The sequence below is a fragment of the Ips typographus genome, linkage group LG5 (genome assembly GCF_016097725.1).
Source record: "Ips typographus isolate SLU linkage group LG5, UJ_Ityp_2.0, whole genome shotgun sequence".
NCBI lineage: Eukaryota > Metazoa > Arthropoda > Insecta > Coleoptera > Curculionidae > Ips > Ips typographus.
The window spans coordinates 7,648,203-7,660,578 of NC_138426.1; the positions used below are offsets into that span (position 1 = coordinate 7,648,203).

The 12,376-nt window shown below is 38.8% G+C and overlaps 2 protein-coding genes across 5 annotated transcripts in view; one reads left to right on the forward strand and one right to left on the reverse strand.

Moving 5' to 3' along the window:
- Positions 1–442, reverse strand: part of Sox15 (Sox box 15 transcription factor) — a 78,912-nt gene extending 78,470 nt beyond the window's left edge. The window contains exon 1 of the mRNA XM_081979428.1: positions 194–442. Coding sequence (XP_081835554.1) covers positions 194–234 — 41 coding nt within the window. The 5' untranslated portion in view covers positions 235–442. The remainder of the gene's footprint in view (positions 1–193) is intronic.
- A 10,379-nt stretch (positions 443–10,821) lies between these two features.
- The window catches only part of LOC145728910 (homologous-pairing protein 2 homolog), a 37,417-nt gene continuing 35,862 nt past the window's right edge, over positions 10,822–12,376 (forward strand). Inside the window, exons 1-5 of one of the 4 annotated variants that reach the window (XM_081979449.1) lie at positions 10,822–10,946; positions 11,507–11,636; positions 11,692–11,802; positions 11,857–12,040; positions 12,094–12,209. The gene's annotated coding sequence lies outside the window, so the exon portion shown is untranslated. Of the gene's footprint in view, positions 10,947–11,497; positions 11,637–11,691; positions 11,803–11,856; positions 12,041–12,093; positions 12,210–12,376 lie in introns of those variants that run through there. The other 3 variants (XM_081979452.1, XM_081979451.1, XM_081979450.1) reach the window with 3 other exon arrangements.

Genomic DNA, 12,376 nt, shown 5'->3' on the forward strand with positions numbered 1-12,376 from the left:
GACTTATCAGCATCGTCTTTGCTGCCGATAAAGCCCGTGGTACTCCAAAGTGATTCAAGATAAGAGTGAGTGAGACGGAAAGGGATCAAATTCTAGCAAACATTGTAATCACGCAGTTTCCCCTTTTTTCGAACGGTTGATGATGCCTTTTCTTTAATCGAAACGTTCAAAAAAGGGTGAAAAAAGTACTCACTGATAATTAGCGTAACCGCAATCTTCATCGGACGCCATCATTCAAAAGTAGTACCACACCGCACCTATCACAGCACCATCACAAACCACCTGGTTATACAAAAAAGTGTCACCCCCGCACGGTACCACCGGGTGTGTGTGTGTGTAATCCGTCGGCAAACGATCGCGCGTTGTTTCTGTCAAATTCGAACCGTCAACGTGGTACGGGTTGCCTAGAAGACGACGCTCCAGGTACTACTCTGGCTCGACGCGGTTGGGTACCACCTCGATTTACCTGGGGGGCTACCTGGTGGGGTGCGCGCGCACCACGGCCACCGCCACTTTTCGGATTTTTTCGGGCTCCGGGGACAGGTTAATTTATTGCCCGCGCGGGGATTTTAATTTCCAAGTCGCCGGTACTCGGGGTGGGTACTGCCTACTTTCTTTCGATGTTGTACCGCTTCCAGGACACTGAAACACGCTAAATTTCAGTGTGAACACCAAGTCAGTTTATTCACTTTCATCCCTGAAAATTTCACCCCGATATCTCTCCTAGTTTTTGAGATATTTAAGTTTATATCCCATTTACTCCTTGGAGAAATGTATTGGAATAATTGAGCTGGCTAGTTGCCCAGAAATTTTGAAAGAAGAGTGTTGCATCATTTTCAAAAGCCAAACATATTTTGAAGAAGAAGAATTAAGGCCTATAAAGTCTTGAGCTTGCTAATTGCCCAGAAATTTTAAAAGAAGACTGACTCATTGATTTTAAGATCCAAACATATTTCAAAGAAGAATTAAACAACGCCAGAAAACAAGACTAGCAGAATGATTGAGCTGGCTAGTTGCCCAGAAATGTTTTTATGAAATAGGACTGACTGAATGATTACAAAAGCCAAACATAAGAAAAAGAAGAATTACGGTGTATACGCCCAGAAGTCTAATTGTCCAGAATTTTTTAGTGGTTTGTTTCAACTTAATACTGTAGGGAACCGAGACTTAGTACCGTTAGATCAAAAATCTGGCTGGAGTACCAGGTGGTACCACATTTTCAACCGGAAACAATTAACAGAACCCACTTTGTCGTTTAATGAAAGATTGGCTCAAACTATGAGTTTGCAGAGGTCTGGGAGCTTTTGCAGATCGGTGTGGTACCGCTTGGTGATTTGACAGTTATTTCGTGACACACCAAGCAAAATGGTACCAAATGGTACCGTCTTTTAATTTTCAAAACCGTTCTTGTTTGATCGGTTTGGTTTTCAGTTGTTCCACATAATTACAATGGTTTTCTAAAATTTGTTGGCTTGGTACCACCCGGTGGTTCCATCAATTTTGCTATTTTACGACATAAATTTGTCAAATTTGCAGTGGATTCAACACTGTCATTGAATTTTTAGGCTGTTTTTTTAGACTTTAAGGAACAAGTGGTACCACCACATGACTCAGTAATTTCCTCATTTTTTTTGACATAAGTGTGTCGAGTTTATTGTTAATTTTAAGTGTCTTAAGACAACTAGGTCAAAAAGTGTAATGGTACTTCTAAAAACCAGAATGGTACCCCTTTTTTCTTCCCAAAAATTATTTTGTTTCAATTTAGAATGTGTGTTAGAAAAATGTTTTATATAGTTTCAAGAATTGATTAAAACTTGTTGGTTTGGTACCATCAGGTGGTTCTAACAATTTTGTTATTTTTTTGACGTAAATCTGTCAAATTTGACACTGTTTGAAACTAAATAACTCCAACAGGGTACTGTACCGAGTAGTTCTTTTCAGAACCATTGTAGTTTTTTTTTTGATCTAGTGGTACCATCACGTGACCCTAAATATGTTTTTTTACTGGAAACTAAAAAATAAGTGGTACCATTATTGTTTGAGACAGTTTCAGTAATTTGGTTGTTTTGTAACGATTTTAAGGTTTTGACAACTGAAAGTGGTACTACCAGGTGACTGGTAAAAATGTTCTTAGTTTTTTGAAGTGCTTTGAACCATCTAGGCCAAAAGGTTTAAAGTTCTTTCTAAAAAGTACCAAGTGGTACCTCCCACTGATTTTTTTTTGGAAATAAACAGTTTGAGTTTAGCTGAAAACTGCCTTGTTTGACCAATCATCTGTCAAACTGTCACTCATTTTGCTGTGAACTAGTTTTTTTTAATAAAATTATGTAAAGCCCATCAAATGACAATAATAGTCGAAAAACACATTCCTAGTAAACTAGGTTAGATCGCCCAGCCCTAGTGACGTCCATGCGTCATCTGTCATTTGTCATTTCATTGTCAGTTGTTGTTGTAATTGTGTTTCACAATAATTACACTCAAATTGAGCGTTAAAATGATTTAAAAAAGTGAATTTCTTTTATGTGTTTGATTGTGGGCAGCAGCAACACCTTTCTAGTGCTTTACCGCAGAGATCTGTCAGGTTTAACATCGAATAAATCGCTGTCAAGAAGTTAGAGGTTAGTTTGTATTTTTTCTAGTTAAGTTGCTCGTTTTAGGTGCTTTTTTCGTATTAAGTTGGTGTGTATGCAATAACGCTTGGCAAATTAGTATAATTAGTGCTGATAAATGTTAAAACAGATTGTGGAAAGCATAATTTGCTAGGTTATCCAAGGCCGCCTTCACTTTGAGCAAATGTGACGTCACAATGACGTAATCTGACAGTTGGTGTTATTGTGGTTGTGTCAAAACTGCGTCATCGTGACGTCGAAACGGTGCAACAATGTATGCGTAAATTCCCACCGTACTTAACGGTACCCTCCCCCCAAGTCCTAATTTTCGTGATTAATGTAGTTTTTTTTTTTTAATTTCAATAAAATTAAAAACAGAATCCGCCATCGAAACAGTTAACAAGTCTTAAATATGTGTGAACTTTCAACTAATTGCGAATTAAAATGAAGTTCCTTCCTTCGTATAGTTGAAACAGTTAAGATGAGATGGAAAATATACTCGGGCCGCACCAATTTGCGCGAAACCAACGGTGGGTTCTAACGGGTGGTAGCGATTGGTGCGGATGGTGCTCGACTAGGGTACTAGCGCAACCTTGCGTTCGTCGAAACAAAGGATCCCACACTGAAAAAAAAGCTCCCATGGAAGTGCGGAAATTTTATCTCAATTATGGCGTTCAAGGAGAGCTTGAACCCCGGCTAAATCCCCTCCCCTCTACCCTCCCCCTCAATTAGATCTAGATGAGGATTTCTTTTTAATTGCCGTATAATTTTCTAGGTCGTCCGACCTTTCTAGTGGTTTCGTGTCAAATGCGCATTACTTATGATTTTTATTGGTAACGTAAAGTGTCTGAAGATGACGCATACGACTGAAACTTTCTAATTACCAGTTACAATAGCCTGAAGTGTCAACGTGACAACAACGTAAAACTGACAGATAACTAGTTGTTGACAGTCAAGTAGGCGGAGCCTAAACACTAGGGATGTGCTTGAAAAAGTCGTTTCGCCCTGATTAAGTCTAGAACACATTGAAAACCACCAATTACAACCAAAAAACCGTGTAAGAGTGATCAGAGATGTCATTTTCATTTCGAGTCGGAAAATTTCCATTTTTGTAAAAACAACTGTCAAACTTGTCATTGTCAAACTTTCGTGCATTCCAATGAGTTTAAGACATCTAACCGCCATTTGCACCGTCGTAATTTAAGCACAGCTTAAGTTAAGTCCGGTTTAGAGTGTGACTTTTTTTACCTGTACTGTCACAGTCTGACCCACACTTAAATTAAGCTCGGCTTACAAAACGACGATGCAAACGGGGGTAAATGATTAAAAGTACATAAACTTTATTTAAATTGATATTGGATTGTTGTACATTCTTTCGGTATATGGTACACAATTTAAAGGGCTACAAATTGGTATATTGAACCACCCTGTAACTTTCAAAATAACAGAATTATGGACTGTCACAGTGAAAACTGGCAAAATCAAACAACTCAGTTTTAACAGTAAATAACTCACTTATTCGACGTTTTAGGTGGAAACCCTATACAGGGTGGTCAAAAGAGAATTTTAAGGGCTACAAATTGGTATATTGAACTACCCTGTAATTGTCAAAATAACAGAGTTATGGGCTGTCACAGTAAAAACTGTCAAAATCAGTCTACTTCATTCATATAATCCATCAGTATACAGGGTGTTCCAAATTTGAGCAACAAACCAAACTGATAATTATTTATTCGATTTTTGGAATCTACGTCAAATTCTAGACCTACTTGATGAAAAATGTTTGTATCGATATTCAATTGTTTTTGCTTCTACAGCCTTACTTTGACCACCACTCCTCGAAAGCAGAAATTCACAATTTGAGCGAAATTATGGTGCATTTTTCCAGAAAATCGTCTATAACTCTCTTATTTGAAACACCCTGTATAAAACCAGCGTATAACAAAAGAAAGATAAAGAACAGGGCTATCGCGTGACGTTGAGCGGGCATGGCTAAGTTGCCTCGTTTAGCCGCTAGAGGGCGTCAAAGTTGACTCTCGTTTTTTGCTCAATATCTCAGAAACGTTTCAGGTTAGAGATCTGAATTTTTCTACTACAAATGCACCTCGATGGGATGCAACTTTTATCTTCTATACACTATTTTGGTACCACGCTCCATTTGACTTTAAAAAATTAAAAACTAGAATTGTCAAGAATTTTCAAGGGTGATATTTTTCAGAAAATTTTTTATTTTTAAAATTAACCTCAACTGCTTAGATACCTTCAGGTTAACAGTACAAAAATGACGCAAAGTGTGATTTGCCAAAATGTCATTTTGCAAGGGTGCCACGCCCTAAAGTGTCAAAATTGACATAATTTCAAGGTCATCGCGGAAACGGTGCCAGTTAGAGCAAAATGGACGTCAGATTTCTGTTTCCCAGGTTCAAATTAGTTAAAAAAATCACTTTGATTAAGGAAAATCCAAAATAGTCGCCGTTAGAATAGTAGGCCCAAAAACTCCCTAATTTAGATTAAAATTCCGTGCACTTTTCTAGAAAATCGTCCATAACTCGCTTATTTGAAGCACTCTGTATAAAACCACCGTATAACAAAAGAAAGCTAATGAGTGGGGCTATCACGTGGCGTGGAGCGGGCACGGCTAAGTTGCCCCGTTTAGCCACTAGAGGGCGCCAAAGTTCACTCTCGTTTTTTGCAGTTTTTGATCAATATCTCAGGAACGTTTCAGGTTAGAAGTCTAAAGTTTTTACCACAAATGCACATCGATGGTATGCAACTTTTACCTTCTATACACTTTTTTGGTACCACGCACCGTTTGACTATGAAAAATTTAAAACTAGAATTGTCAAGAAATTTCAAGTGAACTTTTTTTAATAACGAATTATTTTAGAATTTTCAGATTTTCCAATTTTTCCGGAAAATTACCGAACATTTTCTGGAAAAATGTCCATAAATTTAATTTTCCGGAAATTTTACATCCCTGATTGAGATGACAAATGACAGTCGTGACACTTGAGCGTTAGTAGGGATGGGCTGTTTGATACCATTCACTAATAATGTGTTTACTTCATAGTTTTCATTTTTTTTAAAAAGCAGTTGTACGTAAGCATTTTTGTTTACTATTTTCAATTAAAATTTTTAGGGATTGTACTACATAATCAATTTTTTTTCCAAAAGTGTGGTTCCTGTCAAATTTATTTTAGTATTAAATTGGGGCTTCTCCTTCATGGGGTGGTAGTACATAATTTTATTTAAAAAAATTAACGTGGTACCTTTCAGGCAACTGAAAAACTATCAACCGGTACTTTACCATAAATAACTGAAAAGTACAAAATGACAAATTACATAAAAAAACAACTTTTAAGTGAGAACCTACTAGACTGTCAACAGTACAGTGCGTTTTTTTTAACGCGCAACATAGGATTTTACGTGTTAAATTTTTAAGCCCATGTTAGACCATTTTATTTTGGAACTGCAAGTCTATAACTTGACGGGTGTGTCTTTAGTACCCTGAAGCTTAAGTAAGTCTACCAATTTGGTCTAAAAAGTGATTAAAAACTGGAAAAAAATCATTTTTTTTCGAAAAGATTTTATCGTTCCATACTCCCTGTATGTATTGTTGTTCCTTGTTGTTTTTATACTGGCAGGGCAGGTAGCAGGTAAAGTGACATATTTTGACTGCATCACGACCCGACATCTTTTGAACGTCAAAAGGGCATTTTATGGTTGTTTGGAATACTGTTTGGCTTCAAACGGAGGTCACTTTGAACAATTCACTTATAAAAATACTTCTTTTGTTCTTAACTTTCTTGATATAAGTTAATGATCACCCTGTTTTGCTTTCTACGCCAAATTTTACCTGCTACCTGCCGTGCCAGTATCAAAAACAACAAAGAACAACAATGCATACAGGGAGTATGAAACGATAAAACCTTTTCGAAAAAAGATGATTTTTTCAAGCTTTTTAACACTTTTTAGGCCGAATTGGTAAACTTACTTAAGCTTCAGGGTACGAAACAGCCACCTGTCAAGTTTTATACTTGTAGTTCCAAAATAACATGGTCTAACATGGGCTTAAAAATTTAACACGTGAAATCCTATGTTGCGCGTTAAAAAAAACGCACTGTATACGGTAATGACACTTTTGACAGTCTATAGTAGGCCATTTCTAGATACATTTGTGCCAACTAGAGATGGGCGGTGTTCATCAAAAACTCGTTCTGGCATCAGTGGTTGTAATGACACTGATGATGACAGTCCCAATAGGAATGTGCTTTTCATAAAAAACTTGTTTTAATATTTCTGCCGTAGGTAGCAAAATAACTGATTTTGACACATTTTAGTGTAAAAAATAGGATTTTGCAGCCATTTTTTTTTAGTTGACAGTTGGTAAGGCCCACTAGGGATGTGCTTACAAACTTGCTGTCAAACTGAGTTTTTCATAATTTTGTGCATCTGAAATTGCAGTGCATTTATGAGGAAATTCACAAGTTACAACACTAAACCGAGTTTATGAGTGATTGAAGTGTGACAGGAATGACACTTGGGTGTCACTAGAGCTGGGCAGTTTTTCCACAAACTGACAGTACACACTGACAATCACAGTCATTTTATTAATGACATTGTGGACGGTGGGTGAGCCTGGTTGAAACACTAGGGATGTTTTAGGTCCAGTACACGTAAATTTAAGTGCGCAGTTGTGTGGAAATGCATCACTAAACCGAGTTTATGAGTGTGACAGGAATGACACTCGGACTTTAGTAAGGCTGGGTAAACACTAGGGATGGGCATGTTGTGCAATCTGTTTTTCGGATTGATGCGTTACATAGTAAATTTAATGGGTTTGACGACAGAAAGCAACACGTTTCGAATTACGGCTCGTTGCCAGTCCAGTGACTTGCGAGCGCGCAATTAGTCAATAAAAAGTGACAAAACGATCGTCGGTTCGGTTTCACTTTTTTCCTCGAGGGTGACGGGCGTTCTTCGTTTCCGCGCTTACGCCATTTTCTAATTATGTCGATGAAAATGCCTTTTTAAAGACACTTTCCAATCACTGTCCCGTGACAATTTTTTCAGTAAAAAAAAAAACAAATCCTGTTAGTTGGTCCACCCTGTACACACACGTGCAACAACTAAGTTATAACAGGGTAAACGTATGGGAATCAGTAATTATTTCATATTTATACGAATCGATGCGTTTATGCAAATGATTTCAAGACTGGCTAACAGAATGCATATTCATATCCTGTTTTTGTTGTTGTACTGGTAAGCGAAGCCGAAAAATCGACCGGTTACAAATCGATGACGCGCAACATCCCTATAAACGTAAGGGTTGCCGAGTCATTGAATTCGTACAATTTGGTAACTGGATGAGTCACAAAAAAAATATTGAGGCTGACCATAATTAATTTTTGGGTAATATGACCACTTAGAGCGACGTTTCGGAATATTGAAAAGGCCCCACCCAGGTCCGGTTCGATGATAATGTACGAATTGGTGATTCAAGTCGCGTCGGGACGGCGGCGTGCCCAACTCGTGCTTCTTCGAAAAATTAAGGCAGGACCGCACCCATGTTAATGTTTTTTGGAATTGAAGAAAAATTAAACGCAAACATAATTATTCTGGTACTGGGGCGATGAAATCTCGTGAGAAACGGAAGTGACGCCGGTTCGGTCGAGGGTCTTAACCTGGCCGGACACCGCTGGCGCGGAACCTTTAAAAACACCTCGTGGTACCCGACTTTGAACGCGTTTATTGTTAACGAGTCTAAAGGAATTATTATATATGTTGACGACTCGGTGACATCCGGTCCGCCATCTTGGATCAATGAACAGCAACGCTTGTTTTGGAAAGGCATTAGGAAAATGCTAAACTCCGATAAGATCGAGCTTTTGAGGAAACTTGAAAAGCGGAACAGACGCATTAAAAAATGGGGTCGATCATAAAAATTTCCGAACAATGGCGGGCGCAGAATGTGCGAAATAACTCGAAGAAACAATTGAATGATATAACAGCTCATCAACGGCGGAGCTGACCGACATTACCACCAGGTTCCGTTGCGCACACACGTCACAACAATAAAGTCGAAAAGAAAAAAGGGTCCATTTTGGCGCGCGTCTTCGATAATCGTATCGGATTTCTTTTGTTTCGGATTTTATCGCGGGCTACTAGACTTCGGCTACCGTTGTTGTTGTCGGACCTCAGGTAAAAACGGCCCGATGCTCGCTTGTTTGCATTTAAATTACGGCCCATTACGGCCCAGGGCCCATGCACACACACATATCTTGTTGTGTATGACACTTTCGGTGGCTTACCAGTTGCATTCCGGAAGTTAAGGTTTTTTACTACTCGAATCGATACGTTGAGCACAGCCTTAGTCACTTTTGTCAATCTCATACTGTCAACTGTCAGTTGTGTTCATTACTATAGATCAATTTGAGTCACCTGATTTTGACACTGGCTTTCGACGGCAGCCATATTGCCGGGGGGGCAGACAACTGAATTTAGCTATATGGATTTTCATTGTTATTTGTGATCTCCTGGTGTTTAATAAACTGTTTAAAAGGAAGCAGAGTACATTTAGTTGATATGTAGGGAGAGACACTGTTAAAAACTAAAAACATCATCTGTGCTTTTGGAAAGCCTGTAAAATATAATGTTTTTGAATCATTATCTTTAAATGACTCTTCTGACAAGACAGACAATTTTAGTTTTTGACAAGGCGTTTAGTTGTTCTCCCCGGTTCTTCAACGCTTTGGGAATCTTGAAAAATCGAACTTTATCCCTTTCTGCTCTATTTCCACAACGCAGGACTGAACAAAACGACGGCATTTTTCTACAATCTTCTGAACTCAATCGAAAATTTCTATGGTTTACATTTAACTAGTGGGTCTGTATGCCCCCCCGGCAATATGGCTGACTTACGTTTGACGTTTGTGACGTCACCTCAAAATGGTCTATTGTCCATCCTTACTCAAATCTAACCTAACGCATCTCTACTCGTGGTGGTTAATTCCACTTATCATATATAATAAGTGTCACGTGCCACCTTTATTCTAACAAGTTTATCTTACTTTTACATTAACGCTCTCCAGGACACGTTTACTGTGTTCTGGAGAGAAAAAACGGCAAAAACTAATTTTTATCACTCGGTTGCGCCACATTACTAGTACGGCCCATCCCTACCAACCTCCCGACTGTCAAACGGTTGACAGTTCAGTATTTTAGGGTTATGATAACGTGGGGTGGACGCCCAGTCTATTTCGCCTGATTTTTCACGTTTTTCTCACAGTTTTCGCCCTTAAACTGTGCAAAACAGTTAATTTATACTGTCCAGATCGTGATTCACGTTTTGTGTAGGTTGGCAAGTGCGGTGGAGTCCGTGAAACTCGAGTTAAAAACCAGCTCGGGCTGGATAGGTTTACCTCAGTCCCTGGTTTCCCGTTTTGCCGTACTTCCAAGGTGTTTACTCCCGATTTTAGGTCATCACCACCACTTGCTAAGGGTAAGTTTATGTTTTTAAGTGAAAAATTCTGAAATTCTTCCATTTTGTCCGCACCAGAGGTGCTTTCCAGTGATTAAAAGATTAAGGACAGAATACTCGGAGGTGTATAGCTTTTCAACTGTTCTTCTTAGCCTAGCACTCGAACATTCAAACTAGAATTGAACTGTATATACTTAACCTGAGCAACAAGTACCAAATTATAGGGTGGTGCGGCAAAGGATTACAACAGGGAGCAGTAAAAAAACGAAAAGTCAGCACCCACTGGAACGGTCAAAACTAATTCAGTAATAGTCGGGATCTACTCCGAGCAGTTCATATAGGTCACTGGAAAGCACCTCAGATCGGTGCACACAGCACAGTTGAACCAGGTGATTTTAGCACATACTAATTACGTCACACTGTGACACACTCTTTCACATTAAAAAAATACTTCAAAATCTAGTTTTTAAAGCAATAACTTGATTGCACCACATTACTAGCACAGCCCATCCCTACCAACCTCCCGACTGTCAAACGTTTGACAGTTCAGTATTTTGGGGTTATGATAACGTGGGGTGGACGCCCAGTCTAATTTGCCTGATTTTTCACGTTTTTCTCACAGTTTTCGCCCTTAAACTGTGACTGTGTTAAACTGTGTGTGTGTAAACAGTTAATTTATCTCGTGCAGATGGTGATTCACGTTTTGTGTAGGTTGGCAAGTGCGGTGGAGTCCGTGGAACTCGAGTTAAAAACCGGCTCGGGCTGGATAGGTTTACCTCAGTCCCTGGTTTCCAGTTTTGCCGTACTTCCCAAGGTGTTTACCCCCGATTTTAGGTCATCACCACCGCTTACTAAGGGTAAGTTTACGTTTTTAAGTGAAAAATTCCAAATTTGTGTTTCTAGCTTGTTAGGCCGCCATTTTGTCCTCACCAGATCGGTGCATACAGCACAGTTGAACCACGTGACTTTAGCACATTTTTTAGACGACACATTGTAGCCGCATTCTTTCGATGTATGATTTCGGCTCCAAAAGCGTTCTGATCTAAAAATCACGTGACATCATAATTATAAAATAAGGTAGAGGTCACGTGACTTTTGAATCATAACGCGTTTGGATCCGAAATCACAACCTGAAAGAAAACGGCTTGTGACACACTCTTTCACATTAAAAAAATACATCAAAAGCTAGTTTTTAAAGCAACAACTTGATTGCACCACATTACTAGCATAGCCCATCCCTACCGACCTCCCGACTGTCAAACGTTTGACAGTTCAAGATTTTCGGGGTTATGTTATGATGAAAGTTCGGTTGGTCCAAATTGCCTGATTTTTTAAGTTTTTTTTAACAGTTTTCCTTTGTAAACTGTGTAAAACAGTTAATTTATATCGTGCAGATGGTGATTAACGTTTTGTGTAGGTTGGCAAGTGTTGCGGAGTCCGCGAAAGTCGAGTTGAAAGTAGGCTTGGTGTGGATAACTGTGCCCGTGATTCCAGTCTTGCTGTACTTCCAAGGGGTTTACGTCTAATTTTTGGGCCGCTTACTAAAGGTTAGTTTACATTTATAGCGTTTTTAAGTGAAAAATCTTAGTTTTGTGTTTGTAGTTTGCCAGACCGGTATTTTGTTCTCACCATATCAAACAGACCAAAAAGCACAGCAGCACCACGTGATTTTACCACATTCTAGGCCGAACGATGATATCACATTTTAATACAGTAATCAAGTGAGTAAAAAATCAATTATTGGGTCATTATTTGTGTTTTTTACAGGTAAGGTATCTCCAACTGTCAAGGAATGTCATCATTCTGATTTTTGACAGTTCAGTTCATCCGGCCCCAAAAAAAAACTTAAAACCAAGTGAAGTCGTTAAATTAGAGTGTGGAAATGTGAATAATACTTTGTGTGTACACTGGAAAACTTGCCAAAGTTGTTAGTTGGAAAGCCAGGCAAATCGTAAGTGTTAACAGTTTTCATTCAAAAAATCCTTCAAAATAGTTGATTTACAGTGTACTGATCGTCCCTCAGTGGTGTGTTTCTGGATAATAGGCGTATAAACCAGTTAGAACTTAACCTCACACTTATTTGGGATTTGGGGAATTGAAGGGGTCCTGGTTTTAGTAAGGTAAGTGTCCCCACTCAAATTGACAATGTTTCTTCCTTTCTGTATTGTTTTGTCGGCTCCTTTGATTGGTCGTGTAATGCAAGGCACGCGTTTTTGACTAAGCTTTTCCCTTTAATTGTGTGTTTAGTTAAAACACAACAAAGGGGCCCCCCGACGGTTTAAATTAT